Raw genomic sequence first — 27,111 nt, 5'->3', positions numbered from 1 at the left:
TAGAGGTAAAAAACCTCTATTTTCATGGTAGTGTCTGGATTATTTAAGTTATAAAATTATGAATATGCTTTGGTGGGAAAACATTATGTTTTAAAAAAATTTGATTTGATGATGAATCATTAATATTTTGGATGTAGGAAATAAAAAGGAGCATTGTATGTATGTAAAAAAATTAGAGAAAAATCATATGCCTTTCCTCTCTATGTTTCGGCCTTTAATAGGGTTAATAGAATTTATTGTGCAAATTTTAATTGACGTATTAAGAGGGGTTTTATGTGTGCAAGTAAGTGGAATTTGGATGAGTTAGTAAGAATGTTAAATTTGAAAGAAAATCCTTTGAAACATACCCTTGATGTTTCGGCCTTGAAGGATTTAAAGGGGCTTGAGATTCCCAAAAATTAAATTGGAACTTGGTGTATATATATATAGAGGCAGGATCCTTTGACACCGGTGTCAAATTTAAAATTTGACACCTCATCTGAGAACCGTTAGATTAAAAAAGATCAACAACTCTGATTTGTAAGCATGTGACATCATTGATATTTTTTTATCTAACGGCTCTTAGATGAGGTGTCAAACTTTAAATTTGACACCGGTGTCAAAGGATCCTACCTCATATATATATATATATATATATATATATATATATATATATATATATATATTTATGTATGTGTAGTTGTTAAATTAAGTGAGGAAAATGTATTGTAAAAGAGAAGGATCCTTGGAAATTCCCTTAAAGGATTCGACCTATAGGATGTTTAGGGAAAGATGTTGTCATATTTTATTTGAATAAAATATGTGTATTTCAAAGTATGAAAATGATAAGTCATGAAGTGAAATGGTTTGAAAAAAAATCATGGAAAAATCTATTGATTTCCTAATTATAGGTCCACAGCCTCTTAAAGTAAAATGGCATGATTTATGTTGAAAATTCTAAAGGGAATATTTGATTAAATTAAAGAATACCAATGATTATAAAGAGATCTAGACTTGTGTATTGGCATAGTATTGGAAAAAACATAAAGAAACGAAAAAAAGCGATAAAATGTATGCCTTATGTGAAAGCTAGGCATGATAACATTTTATTGATTTGTATTTTGGATTCTCTCTCTAGGTGTACCTAGGGACTGAAAAGGATCGGAATCTCTTGAAGATAAAAAAAGTTACTTGTGCCACAAGTAAGCAGATTGATAAAGCTTCAAAAGGTAAGCTCTATGTTTAAGGAGTCTTTTCCTGCACGAGTGCTCCACCATAGTTAGTGGACTGTGGTTGGAATGTATGACTGTTGATATGATACTTTGTACAGATGCATTCATATAGAGTTATTTGATAACATGATATGACTTGCTCTGATGTGATTTCTGTATTGATATATGGTACACTGATGTCTTCTTGGGGCTTCCCTGGGATTGAGGATGTACACCTCTGACATGTTCTGGTTCCGCTTGGGGTCCTCCCTTGGGAACACGTGCGTTGATTTTCGCTTGGGGTCCTCCCTTCGGAATGACGGCGCACGTCTCTGCTAGTTCCGCTTGGGGTCCTCCCTTGGGAACACGTGCGTTGATTTCTGCTTGGGGTCCTCCATTAGGAATGACGGCGCACGCCTCCGATATAATATGGATATATGCTTTGCTCTGTTATCATATCTGCTATATGTTGTATTTGTATACTCTGTATCTGACTTTCATACAGGAGTGAGCCATGGGTATGGAGAATTCTCTATAAACCTGGAGCTTATTGAGATTTGTAATCTCACCCCTCGTTGGGGCCATATTTTCAGGTGCCCAGATTCCCGGTGAGACCTCTCTAGTCAGGGACGCGACCCGTGGCTGCGGATTTTGGACGTATTGGATTTTGAGTAGCTGTAGGCTACTTCTATTTTGGAGTATAGTGCTTTCACTTAGTATTTCAGTATTTTGTGGATCATGATGTTAGATCCTTTATTTTGTATACGGCATGTATATGTTTTGTACATGTCTGTCAGTTTGATGCATGTACATTTGAGTATTCAGACACGTTATATGATGATGTAGTATTCAGATATGTTTACGTTTTGGATTGCATGTTGTTAGATATAGAGGCACTGAGCCAAGTTAAGCATGCGTCCATGGATGGGTATCTGATTATATTTGCATGACTAGTACTTCTGGATTGATGTGCTGTATAAACTGTTTATCAGGAATTGCTTCTGAGTGGGATTGGAAAATTCCCAGTTGTCCGATTTATAGAGGAAACTCTGTCCAATTTTCGTTTACGTCGAATGAGAATTTAAAAAGAAAAAGAAAAAGTTAGCTCGTATTTTCGTAAGTTAAGTCTTCCGCTGTTTCTGTTTATATATGCATGTTAATTGAACCGGCTCGAGACGGGAATGTTACACTATGACTGGTAGCATATTACGTTCGCCAATGATTTTATGACACGTGGCACACTTTCGCAGAAAAAAGTTAACATGTCATAATTCGCTACCAGTGATAGCGAATTTGGTTTGTAATATGGCCACGTGTCACGAAATCATTGGCCAAGAAATTCGCTATTAGTGGTAGCGAATTATGACACATGGCAGTCTAGTAAAAAATACTGTTCGCGTGATATTTGGATAAAAAATTTAGCAAAAAGTGACACTTTAGTCACTGGGTGTATAGGATAAATACATTTTTTTTCCTGTTTGCAGGACAAAAACATATCCTATAAAACAACTCCGTTTGAATATGTTTTAAATAAGGAGGTGTTTAGTAGAGGAGAAATTTTTTTTTAACGAAAAAAAATTATTTTTGGGAATATGATGGTAATTTTTTTTTGGGTAAGTTTTTTTTTTTTTTTTGGTAAACATTTTTTTTTTTTTGGCTACGCTACTAAGAGCCTGTTTGTTTCACCTTCTAGAAAAAGTAGCTTTTATCTCTTTCTTATTTTATAAGTGTTTTTTACAAAAGTTAAACTATTTATATTTTTATAAAAATATTTAGTTTTTGAAAAATATATTTGGTTTTTGACTTCTGCTTTTTTTAGAAGTTAAAATTTTTAGCTTTTAAAAAAAGTAAGTTTTTGGCTTTTTTTGTAACTTCTGCTTTTTCTAAAAGCAGACATCCAAACGAACTTAAAGCGAGAAGTACTTTTTTTCTTTAAAAAAAGCAGTTTTTGGAGAGAGAAAAGTTCATCCAAACGGGCCCTAAAAGATGTTTGGTAGACCAAATTTTTTCCGAGAATGTTGAGTTAATTTTACTAATGTTGTGTGTTAATTTTCCCACCACATGGAAAAAAATAATTCCACCCCTTCTATGATAATCTTCCCCAACTATTTTACATAAAAAAGCAAATGATGGAAAAAAAAATTTCAGTCATATTTTTACTTTAGCACTTGTCAAACATAAGCAAATAATTTTCTCATCCCATTTTCTTAGGAATTTTTTTTTTTTTACCTTCTACCAACACTCCGTAAAGATATGCAGTTTTATTTTTTCTTTGCCATTTTTTTATGGTTAGTTATGTATATTAGAATCCAATAATAAACAAGGGAATTTCAATGATACATGTTTCAAGTTGATCTCCAGCTTTGTTGTATTGTAATTACAGAGCATTAGCAATGACTCTCTAAACACAAGAGGTTTTTAATTTAAATTCAATTTAAAATAGGAAGAATATATGGCTCTTTGACCAATCGGAATTTTTTGAGATTTTAATTTATTAATTTGGTATTTATCAATGGGGTCATTTAATGACGTGAGGGGATCCAGCGTCACTGAGCGTCACTATCATCCCCCGCATTATTCACACTCTTTTATTTTATTTTTTATTTTTTCCAATTAAGTGACGCCTCCTCCCCTGAGGCACTCACAGGATTGTGCCAATCGACACAATCTTGTTACTCTCGTTACCATAAAACTTCGGAAAGTCATAACTTTTGACTCGGATATTCAAACCAGATGATTTTTTTTATTTCACATAACTTTTCGAGATCTTTGCAATGACACCACATTTGACATTTTTATCTCTCACAAACATAGTTCAAATATGTAAAAAAAGTGAAACTAGTGCTACACATTTGAACTATGTTAATAGAAGATAAAATATGTCAAATGATGTGTCATTGCGTAGATCTCGAAAAGTTATGTGAAATAAAAAAAAAATCATCTAATTTGGATACCCGAGTCAAAATTTATGACTTTCCGAAGTTTTACGGTAAAGTAACTAACTTTTGCACAATCCTATGAGTACCCCAGGGGTGGAGGGCGTCACTCAATTGAAAAAGAAAAAAGAAAAAAGAAAAAAGAGTGTGAGTGACGCGGGGGCATCGTAGCGGCACTCAGTGACACTGAGTGAGTCTCTCTCACGTCATTAAATGACTTCCATTAATTAATACCGTGAATTAAATATCAAATTGATAAATTAAAAGAATAAAACCTCCGAATTAGTCAAAGAGCCAGAATATATGTGACTTATGAGTTAAGATCTACGCTAAATTTCAATAAACTAGAAATATATATATAAGCCCGGCTTATTTTATAAATACGAATATCTTATAATTTAAGATATTAGAAAGTTAAAAAAGATATTCAAATCCTTAAGATAAGCTAAGTCTAAAAAATCTTACACAGTTTAAAAATTAATTTGTGAAATCAATATCTTACAAAATCATTTCTGTTCAATAACACCAATATCTTGGCTTACAATTTCATATTTAATTATGGGAATATAGTTTTTCAATGTTGTATTATCTCATACACATACCAAAAAAAAGGTGAGATTTAATTTTTTTTTCCCTCTTCTCCTTAGGAGATCTCACCCACTTTTCTATGTGTTAATATGAGAAATTATATTCTTTTTAATTATTATGCTGCAGACAAACCCCGAAATATAATGGGTGTAACAATGGGCTTTGTTTAAATGGGCTTCAATTGGGTGAATGTCAAATATGATGGGCCTGGGAGATTCCTATGTTAAAACGGCAGCGTTTCAGCTGTCGCACTCATGACAGGTCAACTCTGAGCTGGACATGAGAGTGAGACAAACAGACAAAAGAAAAACGTCTACCTATCCGTTACCGTTGTGTTAGTTCTTTTAGACTTTTTCTTTTCACAAACCGTTCAAATTTCAAAACTTTTCTTCTGCTTCTTCTTCTTATTTTTTTTCTCTTAATTAAGCCAATTAAGAGCAGCTCCAAACTCATAACACACACTGCATCAACACCCAGTTGTTGTTGCAAAAACAAGTTCTTTTCTCAAATGGGTGGTTCTGGAAGATGGTTTAAGTCACTTATTTCTCTCAAAAAGCTCTCCACGAACGATCAAGTTTGCAACTTTATTGGGATATATGTTGTTTTTTCTTTCTTTTTTTGGCATGTTTTGCTCTGGTGATGTTTTTATTTAGTATATTTCTGCTTTTTCAGGAGAAGGGTAGTGATAAGAGTAAGAAAAAATGGAAGTTATGGAGGAGTTCTTCAGAAGGCTTTGGGTGTGGATCCTCCATGAAGAAAGCGCATGGCGGTGTTGCTTCTGATAAGCCTTGGTGTTCTTCGCTTGTGGTGGATGAAGAAGCATTTGCTGCTGCAGTGGCCACTGTTTTAAGAACTCCACACAAAGACTTCATGATTATCAAGCAGGAATGGGCTTCCATTCGTATTCAGGCTGTGTTTCGAGGCTTCTTGGTAAGTAGGATTCTTCGCCACTTACCTAATTTCAAACCTTTTGCATTATCATGATGCAGCTTGTTCTGCTTTTCAAGGGATTTTTTGTTTTTTTTTTTGTTTTTTTGTTTTTTTTTTGTTTTTAGCTTTTTAGTTATATAAGAAGCAGATGGTGCATGTAATTAGGCCTCAGATACTAATAAGACATGGAATTCTAGACAAAAAAATTAGTGCTGGGTAAGATTCCAAGTTCAATTTTCGATCAGGACCTCCTAATCATAGTATGAAATTTTGTAGAAAATTTATAAATGGGTTGAATGGTGCTTTTGTTTTGTTAATTTCACTATTTTGAAATGAGTTCAATCATGCTGAAACTTCGACCTGTTAGTAACACTACTAAAGATAAGCTTTTGCTACGAGTTATGATGTTCACGTTTGCTTGGTATGGTTATTGTGGGGCTACTGTTGGACATCAAACTGCAATTTTTCTAGTTTTCTGAAATGCTCTAACACTGTGTAGATGGGTTCGTTACAGAAAGGGCCTTCCACTCTTTTGATTAGCATATTGAACGTATGTTTCTTGTGCTTGCATATTTTGTGTCAAGAAATTTTTCCACTCACTTTGTTTGTTTATTTTGACCTTATTAATGTTGCAGGCAAGAAGAGCTTTGAGGGCCCTGAGGGCAGTGGTGAGGCTGCAAGCTATATTTCGTGGTAGGCAAGTGAGAAAGCAAGCAGCTGTTACTCTAAGGTGCATGCAGGCTCTTGTGCGAGTTCAAGCACGTGTCAAGGCAAGGAATGTGGAGACACAAGGGAAAGCTGTGCAGAAACTATTAGATGAAGCTGATCCTGTTAAGCAGGCTGAGGTATCATAAGCTTTTTATAATTTACCTCACAATTATTAACATTATGCAATGTTGATGCCAGGGTGGTGTTAAGTTTAACATATAGCAAAATTTGCCATGTTATTATCAGCAAGGGTGGTGTGACATTCCAGGAACTGTGGAACAAGTTAAAACAAAACTACAAATGAGGCAAGAAGGAGCAATTAAGAGGGATAGAACAATGGCATACTCTCTCTCTACCCAGGTAATGGGGTTGAGAAGATCTAATAATATATTTGTGGTAAGAGTGAGATTCAATAGTGAAAATGATTACCAAAATATATTTGCTTTAATAAACTTTGCTTGCTTTCAGCAATCAACAGTGAGTGCTAGTCCAAATTCAACAGCTTCTAAGCCAGTGACTCCTCTCAAGCACCGCAGCATAGATAGTAAGAGCTTGTTAGAACGCTGGATTGCAGCCAAGCCATGGGAGAGTAGGTTGATGGAAGAGGTACATTTTGATTCACCTGACATGACTCCAATGTCCAGGAAAAGTGATGATCTTCTCCCCTTTAATCCATATCATCAAAATGGCTTAGTCAAAGCAAGAAGGAATGGTGTGACAACAAGGATTTCAACTAAATCTGTTAAAACTAGTCAATCAACTCCATCATCTTCTGCCATAAGCTCTGAATGCATGTATGATGATAGCCCTGTATCGACTTCATGTACATCTGGATCACAATCTCTACCATCTATCAACACTGTCATGGTGGGAGCCACAGAGGAAAGGAATATTGATAAACCAAACTACATGAATCTGACAACATCAACAAAAGCTAAACTGAAAGCTTGCAGGTGTTCTTCTCAGAATTCAAAGAGACTCTTTATGGATGATTGTCTGTCTCATAGCCCGAAAACAGACTTTCTAAATAGAGATACTAGAAGCTGTTCTGGTTCCTATCCTTCGGTTAATTCATGGAAGGATCTATATGCAACACCTCTAAGGGCAAGTTATCACAAACGATATACTCTTGGAGATAAGTAGTTGGCCATGACAATGGCTGGAATTTGTTTATTTCAATGAGTCCAACAGCTTGTTGTCACCTTAGTGAGATGAGTGTGTGTAAAAGTTCACAGATAATAGCTAATTGCTAGTGTGGAAAATACACGTGGTTTGGTGTGAAGATGAAATGGCAAACTGTTTCAATTTGTAAGGTGTGTATACACCAATTTATAATTAGTAGCTCTTTGTTTTCGGATACATTCATGGTCATAGCTGTATGTTGCACTATCTTAAAATCTAAGTACGAAATATGAGCTAACATAAGAAATATTTCCGACCGTTAAGAATCACTTTAACTCAAAACCTTAAGATATTAAGTGATGGTCTTTTTTAATACTTTATATTATTCTGTAACACTGACTTTAAGCTTTATTAAATGTTTGTATGTAAAAGATCGATGCTACACAATCTTATAAAAAAAATTATTTTTCAGACTCAAAACTCATTACCTTCCGGTGAGAAGGACTCGCCCTCGTAATATTTTCATCTCTCTGCCAACTACAATCTCTAGAACAGCTAAGGTGAGACGTTCTTGATTTTTTTTCTAAGAATTGATTTGTTATAATAACAATGTGATATATAAAACATAGTTGACTCTAATTCGCAGAGAATTGCATAGGAGTCTAGTAGCTTGTGTTAAACAGGACTGTTATTACCTTGAACTGTTAAATATCATTTTTTTTTTAATAATAATAGTAATAATTACAACTGGCACAAGATTGTTGTATTGTTCTATATCACAAAATAATGCTAGTAAAATCCGACTTCTCTGAACAAACACCTTGGCACAGATAGAAAGTAATTTGGGCTCTTAATTAGAAGTTTCAAGTTCAAACTACGGAAATAAAAAAAAAAATTGCTCCTTTAATAGGATTTGACAAGTGCTCGAACTAAATGTAAGTCGAAAGATGAATCAGTTGGAAAACTAAAAAAAAAAATCCAATTGCTCCGGTTATTCTCGTTCATATTTGAAGGATTTTTTTATAAATAAATGTTGGAAGTCGTAACAAACCCAACTAATTCATAGATTTCAGCCTCTATATTACCTTTGGACATATTAAATCTTAGAATCTCATCGCTGGACCAATTACTTTTATATATTAAAAAAAAAAATGAAGATCTTTAGCAGCAATCCAGGTGCCCATTCATGCAGTACATGTGAATATTTTATTTCAGATTGACCAATATTTTTTGTTTTCATTTTTTTGTTTTGATGCTTCAGTTGCTCAATCCCTCAGGCTTGGCTACCCAATTGTTGTTGTGCATTATAAAATTTCAACCCTGAGTTTTATCACCTCACTGGTCAAAATATTTAAAAAAAATACTAGATCTAAGGATGTTGGAACCAATATTATTAAACTCGAGTCCTCTATCCGGGTTGACCCAATCGATGAATCGATAACTTGACCGGTTTGAATTAGTTAATGGACTGATCATGCAACACATTTGGTGAAAATCAGTTGGACCCGACTAATTTTGATCAAAATCAGTGACATGATAAGTTTTTACTAATTCAGGTTATACATATTTTCTTTAAAAAAAATATTAAAGTAAAATAACATTGTTTTTAAAACAGCAACCAATTGTGAAATATCTAAGTTGCAATGCATCATTTTCAATTCACAAATACATATAAGAATTACAAAAAAAAATACAATTAAACATTTAAAGTTATAAAAAAATAAAATTGAAATGAAAATAAAAATTCTATGTAAATTGGATTGAAATTTGAAAGCATAGAACAAGGGGGAGAACTAATTTGAAATTTAAAAAATGATATTAATTTTGTTTTTTAATATTGACACTGAATAATTCTTTTTATTTTTTTCCAATGATTATGGAGAGTGTAAGCTTGAAAAAATAATATATAAAGATGCAACAGTTTTATAGTTACAAAAAAACAAATAAATCCCCATCCAGTAATCTAATTATTTGAAGAAGAGGTTGGTTGAAGATGATAATATCTTCTTCTATGTCAAAGTCTTATTATTATTATTTTTTATTTTAATACAAATTGGGGCCGAAGCCCGAAAACAAAAATTAGAACATCAAATTGCCAGCCTCTTAAGCCAGCAAACGACCCAAAACATGGGGACACTCATGATGAATCATGAGATTATCAACTGAGTCACGGGGGAGCTTTGCCGAAACGTCCGCGCGCCTGTTTCTTCTTCTTTTGATAAGTTGTAACTTGATCTCCCAATCCTTGGAGCACCAATCCTTGATACAGTTCACAATGTGGGGAGTTAACCTTGTTTCATTCCTATTGTTGAGGGACTCTATAGCCAAAGCTAGCACCGATACCGACCCAGGACACGTGACATGATACGACTATATTAATTCTAAAAAATGTTAGATTTTGTTATCAAAAAAAAAAAATGTTAGATTTCGACACGTTTTGATATTAAATAATATTTTTAATTTATGTAATGTATATTATATTTAATATTCAATAATTTTAAAAAAATGAAACTAAACTTATAATATTCATCAATTTTACAAAGAAACATAAGATATCTCAAATATTTATATTGAACTCAATAAAATGGTAATCGTAATCTAATGAATCTAATAGTTGGAACTAAAAACTCAACGCAACGCGACTTTTAAACCTTTTTTTAAATTTCTATAATACGTATTGAAGTGTAGAGTGTCGGAGTGCCAAAGCAGAGCGACTCTCAACAATAATGTGTTTCACATCACAGTCCCACGCAAATTGGAGGCCAATAAAGATAGCCTTATCAGAGTCTTATTTTGCAAATCAATCCTTGCATTTGTTACCGGACATAATTTTTGATAATTCTAAATAAACATAATTATACATTTTGATAGACAATATAGAAATTACAATAAAAAAAATTTGAGTATAGAATAAATTTATCAGAAAAGTGTTTGTCATTTTAAATGACATAAAGTTATATTATTTTAGGAGAGCGATAGACACAAGAAATTATTTTTTTATTAAAAATTTAAATTAAAAAAAATCACTCATTTTCTCTCCCATTATTTTTATTTTTTGTGTCTATCTCTCTCCTAAAATGACATAACTTATATTATTTAAAATGACAAACATAAATCCTAAATTTATACACATCTATCCGGATTGTACAGTTTAAATACCCACTTTTTTTTTAATAAGAATTAATACCCACTTTGATAAACACGTTGGAATTAATAAGAATCAATAAACCCACGTACCGAATAATCTGACCGAGTCTATAACCAGTTTGGAATTAAGGGGTCAATGTGACCAGTCTGCAACATGACAGCAGCTGATAAACACGTTGCCCACGTTGCGTCATGCCCCAAGTGTGTTTATTGATTAGCAAATAGTTAGTATAATAATTCGGTAGGTGAATAAAGTAATTATAACTGTTTTATAAAGTGCATTAAATTTGGAATTATATTTATTTTATTCAACATATAACTCATTTTTTTACACATATAATAAAAATAAGTTTTACCTTTATTTTTTCAGAAAAATATTTTCATAGTTACTGCAGATAAGTTATCTGCATTGACTCTCAAAATAACGTTGTTTTAGTGTTGAAATATTAAAAAATTATAATTATAAAAACTATTATAATCCTGAAATAAATTAAAATTACAAAAACACATTGATTTTCGCTCCAAAATGACATTATTTTGAGCTCAATGCAGATAACTTATCTGCATTAACTGCAGAAAAAATAATGATAACTTATAGGTCTCTCCAATTATTTGTATTTGTAGGTCTCTCTTATTATTTTATTTCACTAACATAAGATAACTTATCTACGTCAACATAAGAAAAAGATTTTCCTTAAATTTATTGAATTGAATAACAATTAATATTTTTTTTTTTGAATAAATGAATTTAAATATTTGTTTTTGTTTAATAAATAATTTAATAAATAATTTTTGTTTTTTTTAAATGAATTTAAATATTTGTAATCATTCAAGTATAAATGTTATATTTACAAATTTTTTGTTTACAAACTACATCATATATGTACTTCCGAAAATACATAATATAATTTACAAAAATTTATAAAAAAAAATTTGTGAACGAATCATTCCCCATCATTCAAATTGGGTGAGTACTGATATTGTGTACTGTTGTTAATTGTTTGGATGATAGAGTTATTTGTCAAAAAAATTTATTCTGTGTCTTATAAATCTAATTTTTCCGGGACGATTAATCAACATGCCTTGCTATTATTTTATTTGAAAAAAACGATCACTTGAATTCCTTCAACCTTATCAAATATTTGAATTTTTCAAAAATCACGAAAAGAAAAAGAAAAATTAATTATTAAATAATTATCATTGATAATAAATTTAATATTTTTTAATCAAATTATTTTTATTCAATAAATTTAATATTATTTACAAAATAATAATAATTGTTATTTACTATCTAATTAATAGATGTTAATTAATATTTATAATACTAATTATTATTTACATGGGTGGGGAAATAAAAATGATTGCATCACAGCACCGTGATTAAAGTGTCACTTTTTAGCAAAAATTTTTACCCACATAATAGGCGAACAGTGCTTTTTATCAGATTGACATGCGGCATAATTCGTTACTACTGGTATAGAATTACGTTCGTCAATAATTTCGTGACACGTGGCCTCATTACGTACCAAATTCGCTATCACTAGCTAGTAGCAAATTACGTCTAGTCAGTTTTTTTCTGCAAAAATGTGCCACGTGTTACAAAATTATTGGTGAACGTAATTCCCTACCCGTCGTAGCGAATTACGTCGCGTGACAGTATAATAAAAAGTACTGTATGTGACATTTAGATAAAAAAAAATTGTCAAAATGTGGCACTTTGGTAGATGTTCCTCTTGCATCACATCATCGATCCCATAGCGTATACCAACATTATTAGATTGGGTGATTAAGTTGCGGATATGAATATAATGGAAAAGATGCTTAAAACATCATAGACATTTCTCATCTCCATTTAAGGAACAAAGATTAATTAATTATAAATCATGTGGTCCGCATGATGAAATGAACATCTTTTACCATGTCCATTGGTTCAGTCATTCATGCTCTAGAAGGACCACACAAATATCCCCATCACCAATGCTTGTGCATCACTCAACAATTGAACATTGAAGAAAGAAGATAGACAGAATACTGAAAATATTTTGAGTGCCCAATTGACCAAACGATGAAATAGTTACTAGGTCAATTTCATAACTATGGACAAAAACTGATAAGTCTTTTAGAAAGAATCTCCAATCCGGTTTGACTTCTCTTACTGCATGGCCTACATGCTCATGACGAGGTTGCTATTCGGTTCACCGAGGATTTCCACGTGGTATTATGCGCTAATAATGGCAACAAATCAAGATGCCACCAAAAGTTGTAATTTTTTTTGAATGGTTTCTCAAGAGTGGAATGCTTTCTTTAATTTGGAGTAAGTATGCAAACTTCCTTTCAAGTGGGGTTGCCATGAATAGAAGGAAGATGAAGTGGAATCTTATTGAAGGGTTGTTTTCTTGGATATCCCTTTTTCTGTGGGGCAATTGTAGTTTGTTTTCATTGCCTTATAAAGCATATTAGCTCTGTTTTCATATTCTTTTACATTCCCATTATTTCCTCTAGCAAATCTGATATGACCAATATGGGCCTTAAGTTAAATATATCAGTGCCAATTATTTATTGAATCATGAAAGTTAAAACCTAAGTTTGTTTATTTTCTCCTTTTATGTTTAATGGAAGTGTAAAAGCAATGGGAAAACTCGTTTCCCATTTCCTTGTTCCCATCCTAGTGTCTTGGGCACGTGTGTGAGCAAAGCAAGTATTTATCTCTAGTATAGCTCAAGTACTCGTGCATGTGGATCAATATTGAAGATGAACTTCTGGTTGCATCATGCATTATTTTAAATCTACCTTTTATGTTATCTCAAGCCTAGTCAGCTATCCAAGATCTAGTGGACAAGAAAGATAGTTTTTTTGCTTTGATAAGCATTGCAATATCAATCTTCGAAATACACCTCAGTTTCCAAGAATTATAGTTATGATATCTAAAATATTCAAATTGATATCCTATGGTGATTTACCAAGGTATCATATATATGTAACTTAAAGATAAGTTTAGGTAAGCCAGAAGTCACCTTAATTTCTTGTTTTGGGTCTTAGTTGTGACAATGCATCAAGAGAAGGAAAAAAACCCCACCTTCTCAAGAGAGGGAACTATTTGACAGAAAATGACTCATACCCAAACCAATCTGGAATAAGAAGAGGACAAAGAATTACGTAGCCTTCTTTCATGTACTTGTTCTGATTTGTCCATGTGCTGGGAAAAAACAAAACTGTGACAACTATGGTCCTTTGATGGCTCAACAAATAAAGAAAAAAGAACCTAGTGCTATTAAATGTTGCATGTGCTACAATTAAGTACGAATTTTGTTTGGACTAGCTGTTTCTTTTATCATAAGCATGCCAAGCCCCTACTTTTTCTCTCACAAGCAACATATTACACGAACTCCTAGATGCTTGGCAGCCTTTCATCTTATTAATTTTACTATGTAAATGATCTTAAATTAGTGCTGAAGGTTCAAAAAGATAAGTTTCTACCAAATAGTGGTAGCCCAGTTAGCGTATGGGAGCTGAGCAGGTGAAGAGAGAGTATGTGTTCGAATCCTCCCAGTACCACCTTTGGGAGGGGTTTAAAGCCTTAATCTTGGACCCGCCCTGAATCGGATTATTTGCGAAGCGATCAACCGATTGGAATATTTCCAAAAAAAAAGATAAGTTTTTGTAGTATACTTTGGCATCAACGAATTTTGTAATTAGAAAATTGCAGAAGAGTTACTTCTCTCTCTCTCTCTCTTTTTTAGTGTACATTTGGTAATCCATGAACATTTTCTAACAAAGGTCTTCAACAATAAGTACATCTAACATAGTTATTAAGGGTCTACAACTAAATTTGGTAAACTGCAAAACACAAATTATGAAAAGGAAGCATTATAAGATGCATGAATTTAGAATTCAGATCATCCAACCAAAAATGATTATACGACCCAATTATTCTTAGCAGAACTTTCCATGGAATCCCTAAACAGGATGTGAATGCATACTTTTCTTCATTTGCTTTCCGTCTATCATAATGAAATGCAGTACCCCGGGTAAACAAAGTTGCCAGCAATTAGATTCTCTTTAAATCTTATTTGAATTCTTGCTACTTTTATTTTTTAATTCACTTTTTATTTGAATTATTTATTATTTTTATTGGTCTAAATAATTAAAACTATCATAATTTATTAATTGCACAATTCCATTAAAATGATATTTTTTTAATCACTTTATTATTTGTAATAATATTTGTACTTAATTACGAATTTATCAATACATCATAAAAGAATATATAATTTTATGAATTTAAACTTGATGCACCATATTATAAAGTATACATTTTTTATACCCTTAATTAATAATATATTGGCACATTATTAATATAAACTTTCTAATTAATATATGGTCATAACAATTAAAAAAATTAAAAGATTTAAAATATATAATTAAATCCTAATGTTAAAAAGTACAGTAATAATGTATCAAAGTATTTTTGTGACCACATGCTTATATTGAGGATACTTTTTTACATAAATATAATGTATCAAGCTAGATACACTAGGCCAATAAAATTAATAACACCCCATTAATTATAATAGTTAACCATTAATTAATTAACTATAATAATTAATCATTTATAATGTGTCAATAATTTCTTAAGTTAATGTACCTAACTTGATTGTTCATATTTGGTAAGAACTAATTCTCCATAATTAACTGTGTTTATATTATAAATTGTCACGATGCCATGGGTCAAGTTGCGAACATAGTTACCAAGTGATTGTAGCCAATGGCGGACCTAGAATTTTTTTTTAATGTCCGCACATTTAGTGGCGGGTGTGCCCTCGGAATTTTTTTTTAAAAAAAGTTTAAATCAACGCTTTGCTTCCATAACAAGCTGCAGACAATAGTTTGACTAATTATTTTTCCTCTAAATCGTATCAATCCTCCAAAACAAATATGAGAATGTACTCCAGTACATTCATACATCATCCTTCTATTTTATAGTGGTTAATAAAAAAGTCAACACTACCTATACAGTATGCAAGCAAAATCACACTGAAGACCTCGTTTCTAGATATTAACTTATTTGAGAATGTCAGACCTGCAATCAATCTTCTCTTTTTATAAAAATGAAAAAGGAAACAAATGATGAAGAGAGCATGGGAATGAGTATGTGACAGGAGAGGAAGAATAAGTTTTCACTCTAATCAATTTGCGTTGCTACGTTGTTTTAATCATCTTCGTACGTTGCTAACTAATATAAAAAGAAATATCATTTTTGGTCTCTAACAAAAAATTCGGTCCCCACTTTAATCCATTATAAAAAATAATTAGTCACTTGGTCCCTGTAAAATTCAAAGTGGACCTATTTTGGTATTTTTGAGGGACTAATGTAGATCTTTTCTGAATTTGTGAGGGACCACGATTTTAACTAAATTGATCCACTTTAAATTTTTTAAGGACCTCGAGACAAATTTTTTTTGTAAGCGACTAAAATGGGGACCATGTTTTTTGCTATGAACTTAAAAGGATATTTACTCCTAATATATATATTGAACCAAGAGACAAATAAGGACCTGCAACAACAAAAAAACTGAAATCCAAAATTTTGTGTCTGCACTTGTGGGCATTTGCCCGCAAGTGGGTCCGCCACTGATTGTAGCTCAGTTGACGTATGAAAGTATGTGTTCAACCTTCAATATCATTATTGGAAGGAATTCAAAACTTTAATCATGAATCCACTCCGAACAAAAATATCTACCATAAAAAATACATGTGGTTCATAAATAAATAAAAAATTGCGAGCAGAGTTTACACGTATTGGAAAATTGGAATGTGGTAACGAAATAATTTTGAACCGATTTAACGGATGGGCTTACTAAATCAAATATTCAGTCCGAAACAAATGGTAAAAAAATGAATGTAACGTAATAAATGTTCTTTTAAAAAAAATATGGTTAAAAATATGAGTTTGGTGTCTGTCATTTTAAATTAATAAGTTATGTTATTTTAGGAGAGAGATAGACACAAAGAATGAAAATCACGAGGGAGAAAGTGAGTGGTTTTTTTTAATTTAAATATTAAATAAAAAATATTATTTTGTGCCTATCTTTCTATTAAAATAACATAACTTTATGTCATTTAAAATGACAAATATTTTTCCCTAAAAATATTAACAAAAATATTTTTTTTTTGTATTATAACTGATAAATATTTAATTAGATAAAAAATATCATTTATCATTTTAAAGAATTATTTGGACAAAATACAATGATTTCAATGTTATTATATATTATCAGTTAGAAAATTACACAATTATTATCATTTGTTATTTTTATTTTTATTTCTTTGTATTTTTAATACATACATAGAGTCAATGAAAGAAAAAATTAACAAAATAATAAGATTTTAAGTATTTTAATAGAATTATATATATAAGTATTTTAATAGAACTATATACACTACTAGAAATGTATTTTATATCGACGGAATTTTTCGATGGAAAAAATTTCGTTGAAATTATTGACGGAATTTTTCACAGAATTTGTTTTACGTCCAAAATTTTGTTGGAAAATAGATTCCGTCAAAAAAAATTCGACGAAATTTCGTTTCCGTCGAAGATTTTAGACGGAAAAGAAATTCCGTCGAAAACTTTTGAAAAAATATATGAAGTCAGTTTCGCATTGTGTATTGATATGTCAAATTTTATTTGTTAATTTTTAAGGTTGCAATTAGAGGTGGCAAAGTGGGCGGCCTGCCCCGCCCCGCCCCGCCCCACCTCGCCATCAACCCGCCAAAAAATGAGTCAGCCCGCCCTGCCCCGTTTGGCGTATTGGCCCGCCAGCCCGAGCTTATTTTACACTGACCCGCCTCGCCCCGTCTAGGCCCGCCATCAACCTGCCAAAAAATGAGACCACCCCGCTTTTGAGATGGGTTGGAAAACTCAGCCCGCCCAGCTCCGTTTGGCGGGTTGGGCGGGTTGGCCCACCGAGCCATGCTCGTTTTGCCAGCTCTAGTTGCAATATATACTTATTGTACACCGCTAGCTAATTGTACAAGTATTTTTTAATCTTTAGCCTAATATATTATATGAACTATTGTGTATTTAATGTATTGATTAAAGAGATTTAATTTTGATATGTTATTTACTTTGATTATTTTTTGTATCAACTACAGTACATAAATTTGGTATTGATTTTGTAGAGAGAAATTAAAAAAAAAAATCAATTTTTTTTTGAAAGAATTCATTTTTCGTCGAAAATATTTATAACAATTTTCGACGAAATTCCATTGATTTTCCGTCGAAAATTTTCAACGGAATTCATTTTCTGTCGAAAACCATTACAATCGTTTTCGACGGAATTCCATTGATTTTTCGTCGAATTTTTTTTACGGATTTCGTTTTTCGTCGACATCCATTACAACAATTTTTGACGAAATTTCATTGTTTTTCCGTTGAAATTTTTTTACGGAATTTGATTTTCGTAAAAAAAGTTTACATCAGTTTTCGACGAAAATTCATTGATTTTTCGTCCAAAATTTTCAACGGAATTTCATTATTTTTCCGTCAAAAATTTTCAACGAAATTCGTTTTCCGTCGAAAACTATCACAACAATTTTGACGGAATTTCATTATTTTTCCGTCGAAAATTCGGTTGAAATTTTCGACGCAATTTCTAATTCCGTCGAAAAAATGGACTTTTTTAGTAGTGATATATATATATATATATATATATATATATATATATATATATATATATATATATATTAGTTGACACTAGTATCTAGTGGCTAAGCCAGCAAAACTGCTCAACCCAGGCAAAAAAAATTTAGCTGGTGACAAACACTAAATTTTATCCTTTAACTTAGCTTTGTTTATTTACCTACGTCTAAAATGTGGCTAATTTTTAAAAATTAGCTGGGGTCTTAGCCGCCATTGCAATTTGACATCAAATCTTAATCGTTGATTTTCTCCAATTTAATAATTATAATTTATTAAATCACATTTATTAATTAACTATTAATTTCCAATAGAATTTCGAACTTGGTAATTAAACAAAAAAAAAAAGGAGGATTGACTAGTTATTAGGAAAGTTAATATGTTTGGCAAGCGAATTTATTTGCTAGTCAGATATATGCATCAATTTTGTAATTCAAAGACATTATAAAATTATTGATGCTTACTATGATTGTCCATCTGACACTTATTGAATGTTTGTCTTTGTATAGTTCGGACTCTCTTAATTAATATCAGCTTATTATGTTTTCCACTTTATGAAGCATTTAATATATATCTTGATTTATGGACGAGATATGCATGCAAAAATTTAATACACTGAAATTTTATAATGTTCAGTGGTGAAATTACGTCTATCTCTCTGGTTAAGATAAAATATCTGAATATAACATTGTTTTTAGTAGGGCTCTGCATGAGTCAGGTTGGGTCAGGTTTTTGTGCTGACTCTACCTAACTTGGTTTTTGTAGGTCAGGTATTTTGACCCGACTCGCTTTAATTTGATCCAAGTCAGGTCTGACTTGGTTTGGATTTTTTTGAACTAGTTCAGAACTGGGTCGGATCTGACCTGACTTGGTTTCTGAAGTGGATCTGACTTGGTTTCTGAAGTGAGTCAAATCTGACTTGAGTCGGTTTTCACTTGGTTTCGTCACAAAATTTCGTCGAAATTTCTACGTTGCAAACGACAAAAATTTCGTCACAAAATTATTTTTTGGCAGAATACTTTGTCGAAAAGCGACGAAATTTTTTCTCTAATGAAAATTTTTATAAAAATAAATTTTCTATCAAAATTTAGTTTTCGTCAAAAGTTTTGACGAAAATGATTTTCTCCATCAAATGTTTAAACCAAAAAAGAATTCAGTCAAAAATTTTGACGGAATGTTTTCCGTTCAAAATTTCGATGGAATGTGTTCTGACGAAAATTTCGACTGAAATTGTTTTGAGGAAAATGTTTCATTCGAAACTTTTGACGAAATTTAGATTCTCTAAAGAATTTTTGAAAGAATATTTTTTCGTCAAAATTTTTTATTGAAATATTGTCAAAAAATTTTACGAACATTTTTGACAGAAATGTGTTCCGTTGAAAATTTTGATGGAAATATTTTTTATCAAAAAACTTGACGAAAATATTTAGTTGAAAATTTTCGATGGAAATGTGTTTTGCTAAAAATTTCGACGAAATTTTTTTTTTGTCAAAAAATTAACGAAAATGTTTCCGTCGAAAACTTTAACCGAAATTTGAATTTTGAAGAAATTTTTTTCTGTCAAAAAATTTCTATGTTTTTTTGTGAAATATTTTGACGAAATTTAGATTTCGTAAAAAAATTTGATAAACAATTTTTTCTTTGAAATTTTTTTACATAAATGTTTTTTGTCACAAATTTTGATGAAAATATTTTTCGTCAAAATTTTTTGCGAAAATTTTGAATGGAAATATTTTTTGTAAAAAATTTTGACGTAATTGTTTTACGTTAAAACTTTTCTTTTAATGTAATTGTGATTTTCTTTTTTTTCACATAAGGGGTATGAGTCAAGTTTTGGGTCAATGAGTCATTATTAAAACAAGTCAGGTCTAAAACTGACCCAAATAAAAGTGGGTCAGTATTTAAACCAGTTCAAAAAAAATAGGTATTTATGGGTCAGATCAAGGGTAGGACAAGTGAATCAGTTTTTTTGCACACCCCTAAATTTTTAAGAGGCGGTGGTATGAATCAAAACTTGAGTGAGTCACCTTGAATATCTCAGGCAGAAACTAGGAGGGAGATGGTATAAGGGCACAATAACTCTAGAATTTGGCAGAATATATAATAGTTCATAAATTATAGAATTAAGATGCCTCTTTATTAATTGAAGAGGAATATTTGTGGGTGGAAAATATTCACTGATCATGATAAGAAGAACCATAACTATTTTAATTTCTACTATTGTGCTTGAGTCAATCGTTCCTCTCAGAATATTGAGTGAAATAAAATTGATACCAGGGTGTGAGAGTTCCTCTACAATAAATGTCTAAAGCTCTCAGGATGATACCTTGAATATGAGCCTTAGTAGTTAGCCAATGTGATAGGGCCAATATGATTGGTTCGGAACAAATGTATCGTTAGATTAATTATATCATTAATTATTATAAATAATTATTAATTAAATATGATGATTTTTATTAATTAATTATTAAATTGACTTTTATTAACGAATGAACCCAACTTCAATTCAAGTGCTTATGTAATTATTTATGGGATTTATTTTTCTCATGTTGCATGAGAAAACAAACCCTTCCTACACACTATAAAAAGGTGTGCCACTCATTTTTTATTTTTTTTAAATAAACGGATCACACACTTGATGTATCTATGATATGAAATTAGAATTCTCCCACGATATAAAATTTATTTTTCCCATATAAAAGTTGAGTATTACAACAAACTTCAATATTTTCTTCTCAAAGATATACCCAAGATGTTTTATCATGAGTTTGGAAGTTAGTGCATTAACATATGTCAATTGTCAAGAAACATCATTACTCAAGCATACATTCACCTATGGAATCAAGCACATTTCACGTGGGTTTGAGGGTGTACACTGAGCCATTATGTCAGAAAAGAAAACCTTTGAAGTGTCATCTTTCCTTTACATATCTTGAAATTAAGTATCATTCTTCAAGGTTCTACCACCTGCAGAATCTTGAAGAAGTGTATGTTCGTAAAAATATGAAGAAATATCCTAATGGTATTATAAGGAATGAAAAGACCAGGGAATTGCGATGCTAAATTAACCTTGTAACCAAGTACTAGTAACATTCGAAGAAGAAAGCACGTTGGATTCAAAAAGCTATAGCTTACAAACTTTGAATTTAGATGCAAATTTGATTAGATAACTAGCTAGTTCATGAAGTTATCTTTTGGCTGCTTCCTCCTTTTGCTTTTGTTTGATATATAAATATTTTCACATTAATTGTTTATGATACTATTTGTCGCATTATTATTGTTAGTCTAGGGGGGGGAATGTCAACACGCGGTGCTAAAAAAGATAAAATAGAATTTATGAATAAGAGTGAATTGTATAAGGAAAATAGAATTTATCCATGAAGTTAATGTGGAATAAGTACTTATGGAAGAGCACAAACTTTTACAGTAAAGATAAAATAATTACCTCACCAAAAAAAAAAAAAAAAAAGATAAAATAATTAATCTGATCATGTGTAAAGCCTTAGCCACTCTTGTCTTCGCCTTAACTCCAACTTTAATAATTAATTAGGAAATGCTTTTCATCGAGAAACTTTAAGAATCTATACAAGCATGCAAGATTTTCAATAAAGAGACAGTTTTTCTTGTAGTAATTAGCAGCTAATCATATAACTTTTTAAAAGTAGCAATCTTTATAATAACTTTTTTAATTTGCTTAATTACAAGAGTTTTACATTACAGCTGAAAGTGGCTAGCTTTGATGAATTACAAATTTACAATAGTTGAAAAAGTGATCTATATCAAATTATATATTTACTCGATCTTGCAAATACAGCTTCATGCATCCAAAGTGAAAATCTCAGTCTCTTCAACTTTTTCAAAGTAGGAATGAGAGGGTCGATTATAAGCACTTTATCTTTACATTTTTATAAAGAAACCGTTGTTCAGAGTTTAAAAAAAAAAAATTATATCAAGTTTCACCAACTCTCGTTTGAAGAGTTTCTTCATCTACATAAGTCCAATGTGCATGGGACCTGTTAACATATAGGGTCCTACCACCTGCATGTGTGACACATGTATACAACCCGTTAGCCCACTGAGCAATGAAAGAATCCTTTATATATAAGGCTAGAACTCTTGCAAGGTGACACTGCAATTTTTAGCTCTTTTCCACAAACCTTCACTGGGCCTCCATGGTACATCTTCCACATTAAATTCACTACCTCAGTGTACTCACAGTTCTGGATATCATCCAATTCTCTGTTCAGTCTGCTGACAGTACTCTTTTTGTAATGTAATGTAATGTAACCTCTTGTAAGCTTGGACTAAAACTAACATTGTTGTCCATTGGATGTGTTAGTATTAGTACTTGAGAATTGTAAGGGAGATAGGAATAGAAGAAAGAAGACATGGGACACCACTCTTGTTGCAATAAACAGAAGGTCAAAAGAGGGCTATGGTCACCTGAAGAAGATGAAAAACTCATTAACTACATCACAACTTATGGACATGGTTGCTGGAGTTCTGTCCCAAAACTTGCAGGTAATTAAGAACAAACTCTACCATTAATTAATCTTTCTTCTCAGTTCACATTATTTTCAATATTGTGAAATTCTCAAAATTTAAAACTTTTGAAATTATTATATATATGTTCATTTCATGATGTGCAGGTTTGAAGAGATGTGGAAAGAGTTGCAGATTAAGATGGATAAATTATCTAAGACCTGATTTGAAACGTGGAAGTTTCTCTCCTCAAGAAGCAGCCCTCATTATCGAACTCCACAGCATTCTAGGCAATAGGTAGCCATTTCTTTTTTCCCCTTTGTTTTTTTTCATGTGCATCATCAACATTATTATTGCAAAGTTGCTTTATTCAATTACTTTTCTCAACAAGAGTAAATTATTTGGATAGGTGGGCTCAGATAGCCAAGCACCTACCTGGAAGAACAGATAATGAGGTGAAAAACTTTTGGAATTCAAGCATAAAGAAGAAACTCCTTTCTCATGATCATGTTGTTCCTTCTTTTGCCACATTTTCTGATATTCACAGCCCCATCAATATTGGTTCTTTGGAAAGTTTATTTCCTTTAACTGCAAACCCTAATGTGATCCTAAACTTTCATCATCACCAAAACCAGCTATACCTTCCAACCCCATCTCCAATCCTACAAGGTTTTGATCATAATGATATTAAGGTAGACATTGACAATTATAATGCCAATTTCTTTCATAATCAGAATCCAATTCCAGAAACAGTACTACCATCCAATCCATCCTCTTATGAAGAAGATACATGGTCATTGGGTTGTGTAGCTCTTCATGATCTTAAACCAAATCAGGAAAATCAAATTAGTGAAATTACCAAAAGTGATACCACCCCACATTATGTTGTTGACAAATTCATCAACCCAACTGCATTGCAGCAATATGAATGTCACTTGGTGGAACCTATTGTGCCAAAAGTCACCGAAAGCATTGAGGATTATGTTTGTAGCATCCCAACTACATCTGCTTCCAAGGAACATGTGGGTCCAGAAAAAATTCAGTGTTACTCACACAGTAATTATCCGCTTCATCAAACTGTGACAGTCAATCAATTGGAGTACATTGATGCACTCATGTCATCATTGCCATACTCAACAACCTCATCATCAGTGTCAAGCAGTAAAATAGTCACAAACCCTATTATTCCTTCGGGATGGGAGCCATGAGCATTGGTTGGTACTACATGTAGATATGAATTTAGTTTTATCTATTTATAGTATATATAACTTATAATAATGGAGGGGATCTCTATAATGATATCAAGGAGCCCAATGATTTCCATGCATTCAATTAAATCTAGAACTTTTGCACAAGAGGGTGTAGTTCTCCTATTTGTTAACCTGAACCATGCTAGTTCAGGGACTTCCATTAAGTGATTCTTGCTGAAGTTCCATAAATATGTGTAGGCTATTTTACATGTTTGTTAGCCTAAGGGCATGTTTGGTGTATAATATAAGATAAGGCCTGATAGTATAAGACTTGATTGAATTTTAATACTATCCAACGTTTGGCACGGTATTGTATAAAACAATATATTGTATAAAATAATATCATCTAGTATTTGATAATGCACTGTATAATACTATATATGATAAAAATAAATATTTTTACTAAAAACATCATTTAATAAAGAATTTATATAATTCTTCAAAAAATGTCATATGATATTAATTTTTATAAAAATTTATTGATCAGTGTGTCCAAAATATAAATTAATTTTTATAAAAATAAAAATATTCAATATTTTAAAAATTAATATATTAAAAAATTAAATTTTATTTTAATAGATTAATATTAAAATAATATATTAATTTTTGATAATTACATTGGTCAACGATGTTAATACATCAATATCTTATCAGGCCTTGTCCCTCACCCTTAGGCCGAATTAAGTTATACATCATTTTCTCACCCAAAAAAAAAGGTTATACATCATTTTGATGTATTAAGGGATTATACTGTATAAGCTTATACTATACGATGGTCATACCAAATAACTGAAAATGTCATCATATATAAAATAAATTTATACTATCATGCTTATACGTGACACCTGAACAGGCCGTAAAATATGTGTGAATTATGTATGGAGAGAGCTACTTATATTTGTTAACCAGTCATGTACCTAGTTGTGTACTTTAGATTAACTCATTGTTCTCTCTCTCTCTCTGACATTTATCGATGGCGTTATTACACAAAGACAAAAGACGTACACATCATGGTCAACTCGAGGCCAAAGTGTCGTTAAATGTTGTCGCGGGAGGCCAACATGCATATATACTTTATAATGTGATAAGAACAGCTTAAAGCATATATATGAACCAATGTGGAATATCTTGTAATTGATGATAAAGCTTTATTAATTAAGATTCCTCCAGGTTGATTGGTAAAACTCTTAACTTATTAAGAGTTATACATTGCACTATAGTGAAATTATTTTGGCTTCTTCCTCCATTTTTTTTTTTTCATTTTCCTGTGAAAAAAAGACCCAAAAATATCACTGTTAAAGTAATTTTGCATCGTACGGCATTTTGTAAGGGACCATTCTAGCAGTTACGGAGCCACGTGTATTTTGAGTGTTGATTTGGCTCGCGCTAAATTTTAATAAATTGTATTTATTATATATAATTATATAATTAATTATAATTTGGTTCGGATTAAAATTATAATTTGATCCGGGTTATAATTTGTAATTTTTCCTTATATAAAATTTAAAATATTTTTGATGAACGATTTGGGTAAGTTGTATTAAGTTATGTGTTTAATTTTCATTTGTATATATAAAAAACTATTTTTAGTAAAATTAAAAAATATGTAATAAAATTATAATTCTTTCGTAGTGCTGCTTACTCAGATGTTCTGTATTTAATATAATTTAAATATATTATAATATGAACTAATTAAAATTAAAAAAAATAAATACACATATAACTTTTTTGGCTCAAGCTCAAATTTGAGGCCGCCTCCGCCTCTAGCTTGACGTTTGCTTTCCCCTCAGGTAAAATTAGACTTTCGTTCTAAATTGGTTAAACTTTTGCAAAGATTGAAGAATAAAAGGTCACTTCAATCTTAAATGGAAAAGTGGAAGAAAATAGAGAAATAAAATTAGGATTCGACATAAAACCAAATTTATTTTGCAATATGCCAAGCGTAAACGTAGTTCTGTAATCTATTATAAGTGGTTTTTTTTTTTTTTTTTTGGAAGCTCATCAACCCGACCAATTTGTAAGAACACATAAAAAAAGGACCGACTCGAAAGATTATTTTAAAATCTGCATCATTCGATAACCTTCAAATAAGTCAAGAAAAATATAATTAAAATTTTCATATGAATATTATCATATTCCAGAAAATAATAATAATCTTATCATGTTGGATACCATCTAAATTTTTTTAGACGCGATTTAATTCAATTCAAATTAAATAGAAAGTGAATCTCTTATAAACTAATGAATGTTAATCTGAAAATTTTCTACTCCTATATAATAGGGAGAATATTCTATAGGAATAGAAGAATTTTAAAATTTGAAATTGAAATCGACTAATAATTAACCCCAATCTGGTATATTTTCTTTTCTTTTTTCCTTTTGGAAATTTGTATATTTTCTTTTCTAACGTTACAATAGCTATAAATTAAAAAAAAACTAATATACTCTGTATAAAGTAAAAATGAATATATTAAATTAATAATTAATAAATTATATAAGTATTATAATTTTTTTATACATTGAAATAATAAATAAGTAAGCCAACTAGTAAGTCAAATATGCATTTTTTTTAAAATATTAGTCTTAAACTAACTAATTAAATATATATATTTTTTTTTAAAAAAACGTAAACCTGATTTGTTTGCTAAATAAAGTAGGTCAAAATAGGTCTAAAATGAACTAAGCCATAAGGCACAGGTTTCACGGTAGGCATTTTGAACTATTTGCACCCCCAAATAAAATAAAGAGAGAAGATTAAAAGTTATTTCTATGAACCTGGGGGTGATTAGAAGTTACTAATATATATAAGAAGAATTTAATTTTTATTACTTGAGTTGAGAGCATGATTCATGAGCATTATTGACAAATTATGATTCTGTCGTTAACAGATGGATCTTCTGGAAAGAATCAATCTTAGAGCGACATAGCCCCTTTCAATCATAAACTGACTGTTTTTTCTTTGGGGGTAAAATCATAAGCTGATTTTATGCATACCCCTTTTCCTTTCTCTTATATCTGTTGATAATTATCTATATTTTTTTTTTCGTTAATGGGTTGAT

General features: G+C 31.2%; 2 protein-coding genes across 2 annotated transcripts; both read left to right on the top strand.

Moving 5' to 3' along the window:
- Positions 1–5,222: 5,222 nt before the first annotated feature.
- Positions 5,223–7,495, top strand: LOC133313047 (protein IQ-DOMAIN 6-like). Its single transcript, XM_061514352.1, has 5 exons — positions 5,223–5,288; positions 5,387–5,644; positions 6,280–6,489; positions 6,599–6,712; positions 6,821–7,495. Exons 1-5 carry the CDS (start codon positions 5,223–5,225, stop codon positions 7,493–7,495), a joined length of 1,323 nt encoding a protein of 440 aa, XP_061370336.1.
- Positions 7,496–22,708: 15,213 nt separating this feature from the next.
- Positions 22,709–24,010, top strand: LOC133313046 (transcription factor MYB24-like). Its single transcript, XM_061514351.1, has 3 exons — positions 22,709–22,841; positions 22,970–23,099; positions 23,212–24,010. Exons 1-3 carry the CDS (start codon positions 22,709–22,711, stop codon positions 24,008–24,010), a joined length of 1,062 nt encoding a protein of 353 aa, XP_061370335.1.
- The last annotated feature ends 3,101 nt before the right edge of the window (positions 24,011–27,111 follow it).

The sequence above is a fragment of the Gastrolobium bilobum genome, unplaced genomic scaffold (genome assembly GCF_033153095.1).
Source record: "Gastrolobium bilobum isolate Gb01-03AN ecotype WA unplaced genomic scaffold, APGP_CSIRO_Gbil_v1 utg4095, whole genome shotgun sequence".
In the NCBI taxonomy this organism is placed as follows: Eukaryota; Viridiplantae; Streptophyta; class Magnoliopsida; order Fabales; family Fabaceae; genus Gastrolobium; species Gastrolobium bilobum.
The sequence above is the reverse complement of the archived record's forward strand: the minus strand, read 5'-3'. Positions and strand labels throughout refer to the sequence as shown.